Genomic DNA, 17,795 nt, shown 5'->3' with positions numbered 1-17,795 from the left:
TTCCAAAATCCATTGTCTGTGAACAGTTTGTCACTGCATCCACAAATGCAAGTTAAAACTCTACCATGCAAAGAAGAAACCAGATACAAACAAGATCCAGAAATGCTGTCACTTTGTCGGGGCCCAAGCTCATTTAAAATGGGCTGAGGCGAAGTGGAAAATTGTCCTGTGGCCTGAAAATATTTCAAATGTAAATTATTTTAGGGAATCATGGACACCGCGTCCTCTGTGCTAAGGAAGAGAGTGACCATGCGGCTTGTTATCAGCGCACATTGCAAAAACCAGCATCCATGATAGTATGGGGGTGCATTAGTGCGCATGGCATGTGTGACTTGCACATCTGTGAATGCACCATTAATACTGAACAATATATACAGGTTTTGGAGCAACATATGCTGCCACCCAGAATATGTATTTTTCAGGGAAGGCCTTGCTTATTTTAGCAAGACAATTCCAAACCACATTCTGCATGTATTACAACAGCATGGCTCCGTAGTAAAAGAGCATGGGTGCAAAACTGGCCTGCCTGCAGCTCAGACCTCTCACCCATGGAAAAATGTGGGCCATTAAAAAACAAAAAATATGACAAATGAGACCCCAAACTGTTGAGGTACTATATCAAGCAAAAACTACAGTAATCCATCTCCTCAGTTCCCAAACGCTTACAGAGTATTGTTAAACGAAGAGGTGATGCAACACAGTGGTAAACATGCTCGTGTCCCAATTTATTTTTTAATGTGTTGCTGGCATCAAATTCAAAATGGGCATGTATTTTTCCAAAACGATACAATTTCTCAGATTAAACATTTGATATGTTGTCTTTGTACTATTTTCAATGAAATATAGAGATTAAATAATTTGCACATCATTGCATTCTGTTTTTAATTGCATTTTACAAAGTGTGCATACTATTTTGGAAGTGGGGTTGTAATTGCAAAAGGGTTTTCTGATGATCACATAGCCTTTTAAAATGATAAACTTGGATTAGCAAGCACATTTGTGCCATTGAAACACAGGATTGATGGTTGCTGATAATGGACCTCTGTACACCTATGTACATATTCCATTAGAAATCTGCTGTTTCCAGCAACAATAGTATTTCCAACATTAGCAATGTCTACACTTTATTTCTGATCAATGTGATGTGATTTCCTTTAGAAAACAAGGACATTTCTAAGTGAGCCCAAACATTTGAACGGTAGTGTATATTAGGGACACGTTCTACCCTCTTAGTGCATATTACTAAAAGGGTGGACACTTCAAGGCCATGGCTCTGAGTGAGCAAAATGGAGTTAGAATTTGAACTTCACCAGGATTTGAAACTCACTATTAAATATTTTAGAATACATTTTCTTCAGAATATACCCTAATAGAGTAGACATTTACACTCACCTAAAGGATTATTTGGAACACCATACTAATACTGTGTTTGACCCCCTTTCGCCTTCAGAACTGCCTTAGTTCTATGTGGCATTGATTCAACAAGGTGCTGAAAGCATTCTTTAGAAATGTTGGCCCATATTGATAGGATAGAGATTTGTGCTTGCAGTTGATGGAGATTTGTGGGATGCACATCCAGGTCACGAAGCTCCCGTTCCACCACATCCCAAAGATTCTCTGTTGGGTTGAGATCTGGTGACTGTGGGGGCCATTTCAGTACAGTGAACTCATTGTCATGTTTAAGAAACCAATTTGAAATGATTCGAGCTTTGTGACATCTGAATGTGTCAACAGAAATCAAGACTCATCAGACCAGGCAACATTCTTCCAGTCTTCAACTGTCCAATTTTGTTGAGCTAGTGCAGATTGTAGCCTCTTTTTCCTATTTGTAGTGGAGATGAGTGGTACCCGGTGGGGTCTTCTGCTGTTGTAGCCCATCCGCCTCAAGGTTGTGCGTGTTGTGGCTTCATAAATGCTTTGCTGCATACCTCAGTTGTAACGAGTGGTTATTTCAGTCAAAGTTGCTCTTCTATCAGCTTGAATCAGTCGGCCCATTCTCCTCTAACCTCTAGCATAATCAACAAGGCATTTTCGCCCACAGGACTGCCGCATACTGCATGTTTTTCCCTTTTCACACCATTCTTTGTAAACCCTAGAAATGGTTGTACGTGAAAATCCCAGTAACTGAGCAGATTGGCACCAACAACCATGCCACGCTCAAAATTGCTTAAATCACCTTTCTTTCCCATTCTGACATTCAGTTTGGAGTTCAGGAGATTGTCTTGACCAGGACCACACCCCTAAATGCATTGAAGCAACTGCCATGTGATTGGTTGATTAGATAATTGCATTAATGAGAAATTGAACAGGTGTTCCTAATAATCCTTTAGGTAAGTGTATGAGTGAGACATATGGACAAACGTCATGAAACATTGAAATATAGATTGAACTAAGATGATGTAGTTATTACATTTTGAGCAGTTTTTTCCCACAGAAGAAGTTTTTTTTTATGATTACACTTCTTTTACCAGGTAAGTTGACTCATTTACAGCAACAATCTGAAGAGCAATCAGGGTTAACTGCCTTGTTCAGAGACGGAAAATGTTTATGTCCTTGCTGGCTCTGGGATTTGATCTAAGGATTTTCTTTTCTCATCACTCTATAGCAACTCCGTTAAGCTTTTCAGGCACCTGCAAAAACTGAACTGCTCTCATACACACTGATTGGCTTACTGGTTGGACAAGTGTAGAAAAAAGCAGAATGGCATATTGGTGGATGACATGGCACAATCTTCAAGTTTTCTGAACATGCTGGAAGTTGTGCCGACAATAAAGGTCATGAATAAACATAACAGGAAGTCTTGATTTTGACTCAAGTATGGTTTGAAAAATTTTATAGAACAACATTTCATTTAACCCTCAAATGGGCAGTGGGGTAGCCTAGTGGTTGGAGAATCTGACCAATGACTGAAAGGATGCTGAATTGAATCACAGAGTTGACGAGAATGTTTTCTTTGTTGTAGAAAAGAAACTCAAAACCAACTTGTTTTTACATGAAACTGTAGATGTCTAGGTGGAAATATCTAATATTTCAACAAATACTTAAAATATTTAGACTGTGATATATTGCAATAAAACAAATTTAAAAAACTTAATATGGACCCTTGATATTTTTAGGGATGAGAGCTTCATGGGTGGCATAACAAACTTGTGGCAGAGAAGAGTGGCCATACCTGTGCCCGATCTGTACAGAAGGCCAAAGACTGTCTGAAGGAGGTGCGTTTGGGCTTCCCTGCAGTGACAAGATTCATCTCTGACCCGGCTCTCAGCTGCATCCGCCTCTTCCCAGTCAAGTCCAGTTTCTGAACTCCCCGCTCAACTTCACAGGATTTCCTAGCTGTCACAGAGCAGTCATTGTCACAAATCTTCAATATAGTTAAAAATATATTTCTAAAATAAAAAACTAACAAGCAAAACACCAAAATGATTATCTGAAAATGGAAATCAGATTTGTTCCAAGAGTGACATTAAAGATGTTTTAAGAGTAAAACATGATATCCTATGTTTTTAAGGAGACGCTTAAACCCTTAAAATTACATTCTGCCATGAGGTTACATCCCGCTGCCATGACCAAACCACCAAAAACGACCATTAACCACCAGTGCTCTCAAAACTTAGAGCACATGGGAGCATTTCCTTCCACAATTCCAAGAAGGAATCCAAGCTCACTGCTTAATAGTAAGAAAGAGCTTAGAGTAACCACGACCTGACATACCCTCCCAGCCTGCATACTCAGCACTGCTCAGATCGTCCACATCCTAAGTAGCCTGGTGAAGTAACTCTTATTGTGCTGTCATGTCAACTCCTTGTTGCTCATTGTCATGTTTAAAATATATTTTTTGGGGTCTACTGTATTATTTTTATTGACAGAACAGTAGCTTGGAGAGGCCAAGGAAACTGGGGAAAATGGCACAAACAGTCAACCAAGGTGTGGCTTGAACCAGGAGGCCTATGTGGTTTGGAGTCAGGATCTTAGACCGCTACGGACTCCATTGTCATGTTTGTCATCATGTCACAAACCGACCTGAGACCAGATACTTTCTTCAAACCTTAGCCAGGGTTTGAAAACTGCTCAAACTAATAAAACACTGTGGGGTAGTGTTAGTGTTCCCAAAACTACAATGCACTGTGTGTTTGTGTCTGCATAGGCTTTTACATTAATGCAAACGCATGCAACAGCAATCTAACCAATATGGAATGATGATGGAAAAAGATGTGCAAGAGAATCTGTTTATAACAACCATATAATTATATAGACACTTCTAATTGAAGCCAGATGTAGTGGCATTGTTTCATGATAGTCCACAGCTATAATACAGAAGAATGCAAAGATCCCAACTAGAGCCACATAGTTTTTCCTAATAATATGTTTTGCACAGATTGGAGCATGAAACTAGTTGTCCATACAAATAAAACATTTAAAAAATGTTGTCTCCCATTTGTAAAGTAACTACTAGTGTTTCAAGATGTATATGAAATAATAACAATCTAAGTTAGTTCTCCTTCCAATACAATATCTTTTTTTAAAACATTCTGTTTTGGAACTGCAATGACAGAATGGTTTGGGTGTATACATACTATCACCCATAGACCACTGACTGGCCAGCTAATCCTTCTCTAGACAACAGATTGGCCAGCTAATCCTTCTCTAGACAACTGATTGGCCAGTCCATTCTTCTCAGGAGTATGACATCATACATATAGCACTTTTTTAGAATAGTGTATTTGAGAGAGAATCTGGAGTGGGGTTTTGAAATGTTTTCTTAAATTCTGCTTTGGCCACATTTAAATATAGGATGAAGGTTATTTGAGTAGGGAAATTAATATTCACTTTTGAAAAGGCTAGTTTATTAGTGTGGAACAACATATTGGGCAAGAGTTGTTGTAAAGTTAAAATGTTAATGAAATCCTCACAAACCCTTGTGTCTCCCTGTTTTAAGAATAGGGAATATAATGTGTACAATATAGTCTAATGCAGGGGTGGGTAAAACTTTAGGTTCAAGGGCAACTTTTGGGATTGTTTTTATGTACAATTTGTTTGTCAAAATCAATTTGTGGGCCAGAAAAGGGACATAATAGTTTCTACATACGTTACATTTAGTTTTAGATAGATAATTTGGGATATTTTTCATAGTTTAAGAGTAAGCTGAAGTATTTTTAATAACCACAAGAACTGTATCTTATTATAAACTGAAATCTACCGTGGGCCGGACTGAATCGGCTTGTAGGCCGCATTTGGGCCCAGGCATTAGTTTTCCCACCCCTGGCCTAGTGCTTGTTTTCTGGATACATTGTATCTGATTAGCCAATAGTATGTCTGCGATGTTTTCGGAGAAAGAGTATTAGAGTATACCTGGTGGCGGGAATGTAAAATCCGACTCACTGTGGTTGTTAAAGATCTCAGAGTTGCTATAGTTGACTGTATCCTTAGACGACACTGAGTCTTTTCCGCCAAGGTTTTGGGAATTCTGGAACTGATGAGAGTAAAGAATTGGATATTGTAAATTTCATATTTAAATACACAATAGCAAAACCATGACAATCACAGACTTCTGTATCCTTATTCAAGCCTAAATGTTCTTTTGTAAACCCTGAATTACAACGCAGTAAATTGAGACTCAAGTGAAAATCACCCTTGAAAGTGAATGAATTTACACAGCCATATTATTAAGAAGGGACTTCAGAACATCCTTCTAAATAAAGTAATTCACATACCAGCTTCTACTCAGTAGATCCCCCCAAAGAAAAAAAAGAAAAAAAAGAAATGGACCGTACCATGTGCTCCAGTATGGCAGTGTTGGAGTAGACTGGTTGTGAGAGGCCACTTCCACAGAGCTGGTTAAAGGGGTCGTCTATGTACATGTTTGAGGTTGGGAACCTTTTTTCCTTCAAACCACTGATGGTAGGAAAAATAACGTTAACCGAGTAGGGTAGTCGAAACGTTTCAAAACATAGGTCATTTATTCACAAAGCAATTCAAAAGTTTGAGTACTGATGTGGGATCCAACTATATAATTTAGCAAAATGTATCCCAGATTAGTACTTTCTAGTCGGAAGTAACTTTGTGTACTGTTTATGGGCCCTAATTTGCACAAAGTACATAATTTTCCAAATAAAAATTAAATACAAATTAGGATGTATTAATTGTGATGTCATCGCAACCCCAGTATGATACATTTTTAAGTATTGTGGTGGCAGCATCATGCTATGGGTATGCTTGTCATTAGCGGACACTGGAGAGTTTGTCAATTCATTAAAAAAACAGTTAAATAGAGTTCAGTTTGTAGGTAAAATGTTGTTGAAAAGGTCTTAAAGCTGTAATGGTTTCCAATTGTGCTTACACCAAGTTTGAACTCCAGGGTGTGAAGACATTCCTAATAAAGACATATTTTTATAATATTGTAATTCACTGTATTTTATTCCTTTTGTGCTTATCTATTTTTTTGCATAGGGTTCAGAAGTAAGGCCTTTCACACCCAAGTCTGCGTCTCATTTTCTAAGTGTGTAACGAAGACATATAGATTTTAAACCTGAGGGCTCCAGCAGGCATTGCATCACGGTGGTAAAGAGGGTCAGAGTGATCATGACTAATACACCCCTCCTGTAGGAGCTGGATCCACTGCTCTTTTTCATCCGCACAGCTGGCCTGTTAAGAAACGCAGATTAGCAGATCAAGGCAGTGATCTTGTGACAGAGATATACAGTATACAAAACTTGAAAACAATAGTTCACAACTTCTGCTGCAACCGCAATTTGAATCCCGGAGACAGTCTGTAGTATTAAATAATAATTTAAACAACTGATAACAATGTGTGTAACACAATTACAGTATAGACCTAAATGTATAAAAAGCACTATTTAGCCTATATTGTGGTCTCAAACAAGTGAGCTTGTCAACATTCTTCATCAGAAATGACTACTATTGAATAATTCAAATGAGAAAAGATAGGAATGTTAATATGTGCCTAATTGCTTTATATCTATTCATATAGAATATTTGTTTTCTCTCGATAATTATTCTGCCTAAAACAATTCAGATGCAAATATATATTAGGGTCATGACTAACACAAATAGGTTCAATCTAGGTCCTTAGACTAAACTTTCTTCACAGTTTCAACTGCTGACTCATCCCCTTTATATAAAAATGCATTCAGGTGAAAAGTTTGTTGAGTTGTTCCAAAATATAAATTTTAGAGATGGCAATGTTGTTGCTACACTTTTCAGACCGCCCTGCATTGGTAAAGGTCTAGCGACAAATTCTTTCCAATGAATTCTGGACAACCGCCTTTCATTCTGAGTGACAGAGATGTGTTTGGCAGAGATGTATCCTAATTACAGACCCGCTCATTACTCTCTAGTTTACTTTAGATATCGGCGAGCAAGATGAGATCTTTGGGAAAAACCCTACCTTGATTAGAACGCGATTTAGGAGAGAAGTAGCTGAGCTCTTACCTCCAGTACAGCGACTGGGTCTCCATGTTGGACCACAGTGATGCGATAGGCCTGAGGCGTGTCGAGGCCTGGTTGGACCTGGCAGCCCCTCAGCTGTACTGTGTACTGGGGACTCTCCTGGCAGCCCTCCTCTCTGAACATCTTCAGTACACTGTTGTCCACCTGGCACCAAAGGCTTTGCCACTGGCAGTTCATCAGAACATTCAGAACCCCTGCAGTGCAAACATGAGAGGGGCCAATGCTGGTGAAGGCCTTGAGGTACATAACAGAGACCACGCTACCAAACGGAGGCTGGACAAAAAGCAAATTCAACACATAAAGCAAATATAGAAAGTGTTTGGTAGGCAATTCTAACCTTATCAGAGGCTAAACTGTTATGTAATAAACATGAGTTTTGATTTTGAATGACACAGTCAAGACTGCAAACAAGGTTTTTAAGTTAAGGCCTATTGCTGGCATTAAAAACATACCCCATTCCCCATACAGTATACTAAACAAAGATATAAACGCACAACAAAACAATTTCAAAGACTACTCAGTTACAGCTCATGTAAGGAAATCAGTCAACATTAACTAACAGGAATGTAAACAAATGTGTACACAATTTTTAAAGATTCTTGTGCACATGCTAAAATGTCTGGGATCTTTTAATTCAAGACAAGCAAAAGTAACGACATAACTCTGGTAAAGTACTTAAATATGTGTGGTGAGTGTTGAGCCAGCATTTGATCTAATATATATTTTTGTTCAGTAAAGTTTAAACAAATAGGTTAAGAGGCATGCAACATTGCAAATAGTGTGCCACTCTGTCTCAACATATATCTTTTACCCCCCCCACCCCCAATTTTAGTTCCTCTGCTCCCCCTTATGTTGGCCTGGCAAGAATCAGGCGGTTTGCCAACCTCTGTGGCTCACTTCCAGACAGTGTCAAAGGTGACAATTCAATACCCCCAGGAATTCCCTGTTCACAATGAGCCAGTGTTACACCAACAAGGTGCTACGACTTAAAGGTGGTCCTCTGCTAACTAACTAAAGAGGCTTACAATACCACACTGTCTTCTCAGAGTCCTTGGTGACGTGTCCGGTCCGTAAGGAGCAACTTAGGATCAAGCTATTGATAGTTTCTGAAACAGAGGGTCCTCTGATGCGGACCAGAGGAAAACAGGGGAATTGGGGAACGTTCTTGGCCTTCCTGTGCTAACCTTTATCCTTTATTTCCACACTGTTGTGAGCAGAGGGCAACGCAGACAGTTTATCTTCATCTGAGTCCGAAGTGTGAATGACTGTGCTTGACTGTAGAGGAGGAAAAAAATATGTGTGAAAGAGCAGCATTAACAGAAATTCAGAGCCACCCAATTTTGTGAAGAGGAAGTCGATTGAATGCCGATGTTACCTAACAACAGGAGTAGCTTTCATTTCTTCTGGTTGGCAGACAACTTACCCTGCAAGAGTCCAGTCTCTCACACTTGAGGAACGAGGAACTCTGAGAGTCCAGCCCATAATAGGAGGAGCCGCTCACCTCCTCGATGATCTATGAGACCAGCCAGACAACCAGCGAAAATTTAAAACATCACAAGAAAAGCTTTTAGTTTCCCTAGAAACAGTTTAAGCCTGGCCCTGGCCTAAAACAAATTTACAACAGAGATTCTTTATTGATCTTCCCTATCAATTCCAGGGCTTGAATCAATCTATATCCAGGAAACATTAACGCTAATCCAGCCATGCCCATATCCTAGTATATCTTGAATCCCAAATAACTGTCTAATCCTCCCAGTCTGATAATAACCTGATAATACCAACATTTTTCTCAGACTACGCATGCCTGTTAAGACAATCATAAACATTATCCATCTGAAAAGGCATTTCCTCTTACTCCTCCCGCTAGTTCTCCAGCAACCTTTCCAGCTGGCTATTTTTCTTCCTGCTTTCCATTCTGTGAGACTATGGTGGCCTTGTCTGAGTAACTACTACCCACAGGGCAGAAGCCTCTCCTCTGTTTGTGTAGCGTGAGGGCAGCTTGATGTTCAGTACAAGAACGCCGTCTGGGAAGCTAATCTATGCTGTAATGATAAACACCTCCAAACCTTCCTCCACTCCTCCGCTTGCTGGCAGCTCTGGAAACCCATCACCACCGTGTCGGAGCCAGCCACCACCTTGAGCTCATGCTGCATCTTCTTGTTGTGCTTGGACTTGTAAACCACCTGGCAGCCATGCAGGTTCATCTCCACCAGCGGGTGGAGGTCCTTGGCACATTTGTAGCACTAGAATTTGAAATAGGAAAATCTTATCTGAGTTTGTTGCAGCTGACAAATAATTCAAGGATAATAGGCCGGTACTGACTCAACAGAGAATTTGCCCTGGCCTGGTTTTGACTAAATTCGGGTAAATCATTAATTTTGTCATAGAGGTCCACTATTTAGAAAATGACCATGATTGTTCCAGGGGAGTCAGTTTAAGAGTCCATCTTTATTAGCCACAACCACTTTTAAAAGCAGTGCCTGGTATATATATACACTATGGCCCATATTACTATATAACATTACAATTGTTTTTGTTAATTTCCAGCCACTTTTATAACTTGAATTGTTCTTTGTTTTGTTCTCAGGGAAATGCTTACCAAGAGCAGATTGTTGCGAATGAGAAAGAGCTGTTTGGTCCACTGGCCCAGCCATTTCTTCCTCCATAGGTATCCACAGATGCGGGACTCAGGAGCAGGCCTCAGACAGGGCTGTGAGGAACTCCATTGGATATAATGTGCCCGGTCCTTCACAAACTCCTCCTCGTCTTCCTCGCCATATGACTCGTAGTGACTGCTGTCAGAGTCAATTTGGTCTGGAGGGAACACAAACAAAAAAACAAATGAACACACGTAGCTGATTTATTTTATTTTATCTTTTACCAGCACTGTTCAATACCACTTCAAATTGGGGAGACGTGCTTTTTATTTATATTGATTAAAGTCCAAAGTATAGAAATCAATGAATTTCACTTTAGAAACGACACATGCATACATATATCCCGTTGAGCGGGAGCCAGCAGACGAGAGGTAGTATAACAGAAAGTGAAGAGACTAAAACAAGTTAAGAGAGATATAGAGTATGAAAAAGAGGGCAAGACAGAACAGACAGTGTAACAGATAGAGTTGTTGTTATCAGGCTGATAGACAGTTGTAATTAAGGACTTGTTGAAGCATACCTGTGGGGTGATTGATTGGAACAAACGGCTCAGCCTCTTCATAGCAGTCCTCATCTAAGCCCTCCGGGGGGTGGGGTGGTACAGCAGGCCCCTTGCTCTAAAGTGAGCAAAACAGGAAGGTGTAATGAGATGGGGCCTACATGACCACATGACTATCTGTGGGTACTAACACAATGTCACCCCTATTCAGTGCAGTACATCTCACTATATCAAACATTTGGGCACTATAAAGGAAATAAGGCTCAAAATGGATTTGAGACACATGTTCTACCTGAGCTTCATATTTTTGTTTCAATGTTCACAACATCACCTAAATCAGATGCAGGATAACAATGTTATTAATTAAGCCAGGCTGAATGTAGTGAAAGTTCAAAAGCAAAAGGCAATTTTTTTAATTCACAACAAGGACACAGGACTAACATTTTTAACTATGAAGTACATAAACGATATTTCTTCCCTGATTTCATTCATTTGTACCATGGACCTCAGGGAACTACTCCAAAACCAAACACTTGGAGGAGAAAAGAGCATATAAAAAAAGGGTATTCTCTCAAAATTGTTCCATGAAATAAAAGATCACTGAAATGTTCCATTCCACACACAAAAGCTTTTTTCTCCTAAAATATGTGCACACATCTTTTTACATCCTTGTTAAGGAATTCTCCCTTCCATATATAAACTGTAACTGAGTAAAATCAGTAACTTGAAAGTGACCAGAAAAGGAACCAGGAAAGCGTAGTTCAGACGGCCCACGATTAGAAGGGATGAATGTTGTTGTCCCTGGCTGGTTTTGATTCACGGCAGACTGTGTCTTTAACCATAATGCTATTTAAACAGCAGGAATGCAACTTGTACCTCAGCCATTACATTTATGCTTAAATAATGTGGACAACAGAATGTTTATTAATGGAACTAAAAGTGTACTCTTGTACAAAGATTACTGTAGATGGCTAGCTAATAGCTATACAGTACGCATAACAAAAACAACGACTCCAATCACTCCATGGCTGGTTTGTTTCTTTCAAAAACAATAACAATATAAAAGGGTCACATAAAACAATTACTTTTTAAATACTTGAGATTCATGGTATAACAGAGTGGATATATTGTTGTGCGACAACTGAAAAGTACTGAGTGGATACATCTTTCTGAGAGACAGATATTTGAACGTCTGAAAGGGGGAGCCCTGAGGGGGTCAAAATATTGAAGGTCAGGGAAATTCCCACAAGACCACATGGCCTGCTGGTACTCAGTTCAAAATGAAACTTTGACCCCAGCCATTACATTTTTGCTGAAATAATTTGGACAACAGAATGTTTATGAATGGAACTAAAATGTACACTTGTACAAGGATTACTGTAGATGGTCGTCCATATAATAACAGTTGAATAGCTAACCACTACACTATGTGAACTACGAAGAAATCAAAAGCATTGGCTGAATGTCAAATCGCACACCACAAACAACATACTACAAGTTCGTACTTCGAGGATGATGGTGAAGTACGTACTGTTTTGTATATAGTAAGCTAGTATGCCAGTATTGGGACTGATTAGGACTACCTCGTCAGACATTGGGACTGATTAGGACTACCTGCCAGGTCCAACCAGGCCTCGACACGCCTCAGGCCTATCGCATCACTGTGGTCCAACATGGAGACCCAGTCGCTGAGCATTCTGTTATGCATTAGAATCATGGCAAGTTTGAATATGTAGCCATTAATCATTGTGTTAAACTGACTAAAGTTTCTTATTAAGTTTACTTCTACCACAAATAGCATCTATGAACTGTGTGGCTTTTATTAGCAAGTAATAGGCATACTAGTATCTAATTACTAATTAGAACAGTCATAAGAATTTAGCAATTTCTATCAAGACTGAAGATTAACTTAACACTGCCAAAGCTATTTCATTTCATGGCACAACGTTTGTTTTTCTTTCATTCGTGAATGACATTGATTAAATAACTATCAATATTGGTGACTGATCTTTTCACCATGTGAAAGGACGAGAAACCCCTTCTCTGTTTCTGAGTAAGGGGTTGGGGTCTATATTACCCGAAAAAGCATGCACAGATGCATATTTCAAAAATCCACCAGAAATAGTCGCACTATAACCGTAAGCAGTTTTATGTTAAGCTTACTATAATGTAGCTACTGAAGGTTGTAGCCAGCAAAGTTTTTGTCTATCCTGAACAAATCCTAATGCATAGTTTGTTTTATCAATGGCATGGATTGAACACTGGTCAACCACATGGCATTCCACGTCTCTAAGCACTACGCTAAGAGACATTTGCTCATCTTGGCCAGCTCCGCTTACACGGTCCAGCAGAAATAATGATGACCTTCCAGTAAGATGCCAACTTTTGGAGGGTTCTCCTAGCGAATTTCACTTCCAAGAGGATGGTGGTAACAACAGATGCATCCCTGGAGAGCTGGGAATCTGTCTGGAAATCAGTTAGCAGATCATTCACAGTAAGGACCATAACACTTATCAGTGAGCGTCTGAGTGAGTTCTTACAGATGAAACGTTCAAAGGCGTAGGTTTGTGTTGAATATTGGGAGGGACAGGGTCAATGAGTCACAGGATTTTCCCGATTTTCCGGATGGGTCAAATTGACCTGTCTGTAATATTGTGGGAGTCATTACCCCGCTATACTCCCCCAGATCTGCTCTTGCTAATGTTATATAACGTTTGTTCTTTCTTAAAAAATGATCTGTTAATATCTGTCAGAACAATGTGGCTGGCTCAGGCTGGATGTAATCAAAGTGTATGTTTACATTCTGTTTCATGATGCCACACCTCATTGTATTATGATTTGCTAAAATCAAAAGATGACAGACACTCCTACAGAATGATACAGTTGCTGCTTAAGGTTAACTTTGAATGGAAGGTGGGGAAGCTCATAAGTGCTGTGCACAATAGCCTGGGGACCATGTTACACTGAGAAAGAACGGGAGGAAGTTGGACAAGGAGATATAGAATATACATTATAAATGCCTTTATCCTAGCTGCTTTGGCAATGAAACATTTCTCATGACAGCAAAGCCCATTTAAATTAAGAACAGAATGAAAAGAGGACCGAGGAGAGTATGAGAGTACCACAGATGGAAAGACAGATAGAGATACAGAGAGGGGGGATATAGGGGGAATCTACTGTTGAAACATTGTGGGAGCCATGACTGGAGCTTGTAAATGCTCACTGCACATTCTTTACCAGTTATTGGGAAAGCCAGCTCCCTTTTCAGAGGGAGTTTGCAGACACCACTACCATGCCACAGGCTTTGTTTAGCACAAACAGTCATAAAGTGGAGAGTGCTGGCAGCTGTGTAAGCTCGGTAACCAGTCGACACTGCCACTGACAACTAGCTCAGTGCCTGCCCCGTGTCTATTAGCTCTGGTAAGTCGCAGGTTGGCGTTTAGTGTCTCAAGCCTTGTTCTAAATGCAGATCTGCCTCCAATTGTCCCTACGGAAAACCGTAACCCCTACCCTTAGCTGAACCCCAACCTCAAACCATACAAACCATAAACATCACCCTTACTTTACCTGATTTAAATGTTAACTGCAACTGAGGGACTTCAGATTTGGGATGGAAGCCCCGCCCCCAATAACATAAATAATGCATTCTGGGCAGATCAGGGCTATAAAACTAGATTCAGGTTGAAAAAGGCTAACTTGCAGACACATCTGTTGCACTTCGCCAGTATTCCACAAACACACTTTCTCCATTACTCTTGATTGCATCTGAAGTGGCACACAATAAAACCACATAGTCCACATGTTTTGAGCAGGAAAAGTGTGTTATTCTCAAACGTAGACCATGCCATCATTTAGACACACATTTGAAATGGCCTCACGAACATCTGAATGGACAGGTCTTTGGCTATGCCATCTTAGGGCAACAAACTATAAAGTACTGTGCTAAGAAACTCCACCAGTGTTGAGTGGATTATGGAGAGATTTGTTGGCAGTGTTTCAGATGGTAAACACAGCGTCTTCCTATGTGGTCTTCCAAAGTGCCCCTTCTCCTGGGGCTCTGACCCCGCTGGTTGTGTGCATGTACTTCTCAGTGTGTGTCCCTGTAGAACGGAAGGCCTCAGCTGAGCTCATGGTCCCTGGAGGGGGGACAACATGTGCCGTCTGACTTCATCCTCTCCCTTCAGTGTGGGTGTTCTATCCCTTCATCACGTAGACAGATGTAATTGCTTTACCAACGTCCACTTCCTCTCAGCCTGGCTCCGTCTCCACCGACGGCCTCACTGATGAAGAGGAGATGGCCTGTTGCGTAAACAGAGAACTTCCTCTCCTTGCTGATACGGCCCCCGACTTTCCCTCAACCGGTCTTTCCCTGCTTTGATCCTTACTGAGCATGAACCCTGATTATGAATCCCCACGGCGGGGATTTGGTGGCCCTGGCAAATGGCTGCAGGAGGCCGGAAGAACAGAGTTTCATGGAGAAGAGACGAGGGGTGCCTCAGATTAGACACAAGTGGCTGAGCGGATGGTCTCCAGATAAAGGGGGTAGGCCACTGCGTTGTTTTGTTCACGTCTTTCCCCCTGACCACTTGAAAAGCGACTTTTAAGGCAGGAACAAGCCCTCCGACCTCTAGCACACATTGGGCCTCTGCGAGACGTATGGTCAGACGTCGCCAAACCTCAGCAGGGCCTGGTACCCTCTCATTAGTGTCCCACATCACAGACCACCACCCCACCAACCCTGCCTCCCATTCTTGCCCAGCACTCCCCGTGCTACCGGTAGTGTATGGCTCTACGCTTTACCATGTCATTATGGTCAGAACTTCAGGGCAAAGGCCGGAAAATAACTGGAACTGCTACTCCTTCAACTTTCTCCAGGGACTCAAAAAACCTCCAATCAGGTCACATAGAACAGGGTCAAAATGAGTGCAATGTTGCCAATTTGGGAGTACCTCAGGGTATTGGTATTCCAACTGAGTGTACTCCCAAAACGTTCCTTCAAACTGTGAATCGAAAACATTTCTACCATATTATATTATCAAAATGGTTTGAAAGTTATTCAAATATATGTTTCTGAGTTTAGAAAGTGAAACCCTTTCTTACAACCTCAGTAAGGTAGGCATTTCATTTTTAGGTGCCTTTTATTTATAAGGTAGACCAAATCAGTCCCTCAAATGTTCACCTCACATTCACTTGATAACAGAATGATGGCTTGGAATTAAGGCAGCTATTTAAAATATTGCAGGTATTCAAATTCCAGACCCCGGGTTTCACATCTGTCACAACACAGTTGAAAATAGCTACAGTACTGCATTTGTGTACACTATTAAATCGACCCTAACCAGATCCAAGCTTTTCAAATAATTTGATGGACTACTCAGGCCAAATGAACTTGATTCACTATTTCTATCTAAGTGAGTAAATAAAAAAAAGTTAACATCTACTGAAAATACCAGAGCAACCTGAGCTCCACCACTTACATATTTGGCAACAGCCCATAAAAATAAAAAAAAGAGGAACTCAGTGAAATTTTTTGTGCGGAATCCAGCTGCTAAACAAATATGTCTGTATTAACAAAGAAGTCTGTAAGTTTTGCATACTGAGAACATTTTTCATTTTATTGTTCAATACGTGGTGTGGAGAAAAGCCTGTCATTGCCCTGGATCAGAGTTAGCATCAGCGATGACAGTAATAAAAAGAATTACCCCTTTCCGTGGCCATTCAGTAGAGACGAAGGACAAAGGCTCCACAGCTGAGTCCAGGTCAGATCCTGACTGGAAAAGGTAATCTGTGGTTTAAGAACACAGCCAGGTTACATGTCAGAGTAAGCTAAACCATTATTACCACCATTTCAATACCTGAGGAACAAAAGCAAACCTAAGTTGAATCTGGTTTTCTACAGCGGTGCTGGGACAGGAGTACAAAAAGTAAAAAGATATAGAAATGCAGTCTTGTACCTGTTCTTGACAGCTGGGTTTCCCTGAGATCGTTGCTTGGGGCCCCTGAGGGACAGCTCATGATCATGTACTCAGCATCCTCGACTGGTAAAACAAGAAAACAGACAAACAAAATGTCTCAGTGGGTAGGGTCATCAGATCATCCCAAATCACCAAATCCTTATCAGCTAATCAGATTAGGGTCATCGGATCAATGTCCAATTTCTAAACAGATGGTTCCAAAATAGAAAATTATTCAGAATTCAAGGTGTTCAAAATTAGATGAGACAGTTTGTTAAGAGTTTAGAGTATATACTGAATTACAATAGTGTGGTACTTCTTTGAGATTCTTCTTTATTAAAGCATTTTATTTGATTTATTGTGAGCGTCCTTTGGCCATTGGAATGCTCAGTCTGATCATGTGGGCATTAAAAGAAGATATTTATATTCACTGTCCTGATTGGCCGATTGTCTAGTGCCCACCTCCTTACCCAGATGACAGGTCATTGGTAGTTTTCCATCAGATCAAGTATGTGATGTCACAGTTGTTTAATGTTTAGTAATTCACATGATTTCTGAAGAAAAGCTGTTTTCACAAGGCAACGGTTAACCATGAGCACAAAGAGCTTTCTAAGAACTAAAGACCCACAGATCAAGGGATGGGAATAGAGAGATCTCAAAGGCCTTGAATATCCCTTGGAGCATGGTCAATATGTTCATTAGGAAAGTACATGGCACCCGCAACATCCAGCAGAGATCAGGTTGTCGCCCCAAACAGGGTGACTGAGCAGGTAAGGAGACTGATCATTGAGACTAACAAGAGACCAATGGTCCTTCAGTGATCTAAATCCAATAGAAAATATATGGCATGACGTAACGCTTGTCATCTTACTTTTGGCCCCTTAAAGCTAGTGTGGAGTAGGTATAATGGAGTATGTATACAGGTGCTGGTCATATAATTAGAATATCATCAAAAAGTTGATTCATTTCAGTAATTCCATTCAAACGGTGAAACTTGTATAATGTACAGTATACATTCATTCCACACAGACTGATATATTTCAAGTGTTTATTTCTTTTCATTTTGATGATTATAACTCACAATTAATAAAAATCCCAAATTCAGTATCTCTGGAAAATTTGAATATTAGACCAATACAAAAATAATATTTTTAGAAATGTTGGCCAACTGAAAAGTATGAACATGAAAAGTATGAGCATGTACAGCACTCAATA

General features: G+C 40.3%; 1 protein-coding gene across 2 annotated transcripts in view; it reads right to left on the bottom strand.

Annotated features, from left to right (window-relative positions):
• si:dkey-220o5.5 (actin filament-associated protein 1-like 2) overlaps positions 1–17,795 on the bottom strand; it is a 40,170-nt gene that overhangs the window by 3,358 nt on the left and 19,017 nt on the right. For both annotated transcript variants that reach the window (XM_020052518.3, XM_020052519.3), the window contains 12 exons: positions 16,581–16,664; positions 16,329–16,411; positions 10,648–10,744; positions 10,070–10,284; positions 9,537–9,713; positions 8,894–8,983; positions 8,655–8,745; positions 7,453–7,664; positions 6,530–6,645; positions 5,775–5,895; positions 5,383–5,473; positions 3,173–3,336 (listed from right to left, as the gene is read on the bottom strand). In XM_020052518.3, the coding sequence (XP_019908077.1) occupies positions 3,173–3,336; positions 5,383–5,473; positions 5,775–5,895; positions 6,530–6,645; positions 7,453–7,664; positions 8,655–8,745; positions 8,894–8,983; positions 9,537–9,713; positions 10,070–10,284; positions 10,648–10,744; positions 16,329–16,411; positions 16,581–16,664 (1,541 nt within the window). The remainder of the gene's footprint in view (positions 1–3,172; positions 3,337–5,382; positions 5,474–5,774; positions 5,896–6,529; positions 6,646–7,452; positions 7,665–8,654; positions 8,746–8,893; positions 8,984–9,536; positions 9,714–10,069; positions 10,285–10,647; positions 10,745–16,328; positions 16,412–16,580; positions 16,665–17,795) is intronic.

This window comes from Esox lucius, chromosome 13 (genome assembly GCF_011004845.1).
Source record: "Esox lucius isolate fEsoLuc1 chromosome 13, fEsoLuc1.pri, whole genome shotgun sequence".
NCBI lineage: Eukaryota > Metazoa > Chordata > Actinopteri > Esociformes > Esocidae > Esox > Esox lucius.
The sequence above is the reverse complement of the archived record's forward strand: the minus strand, read 5'-3'. Positions and strand labels throughout refer to the sequence as shown.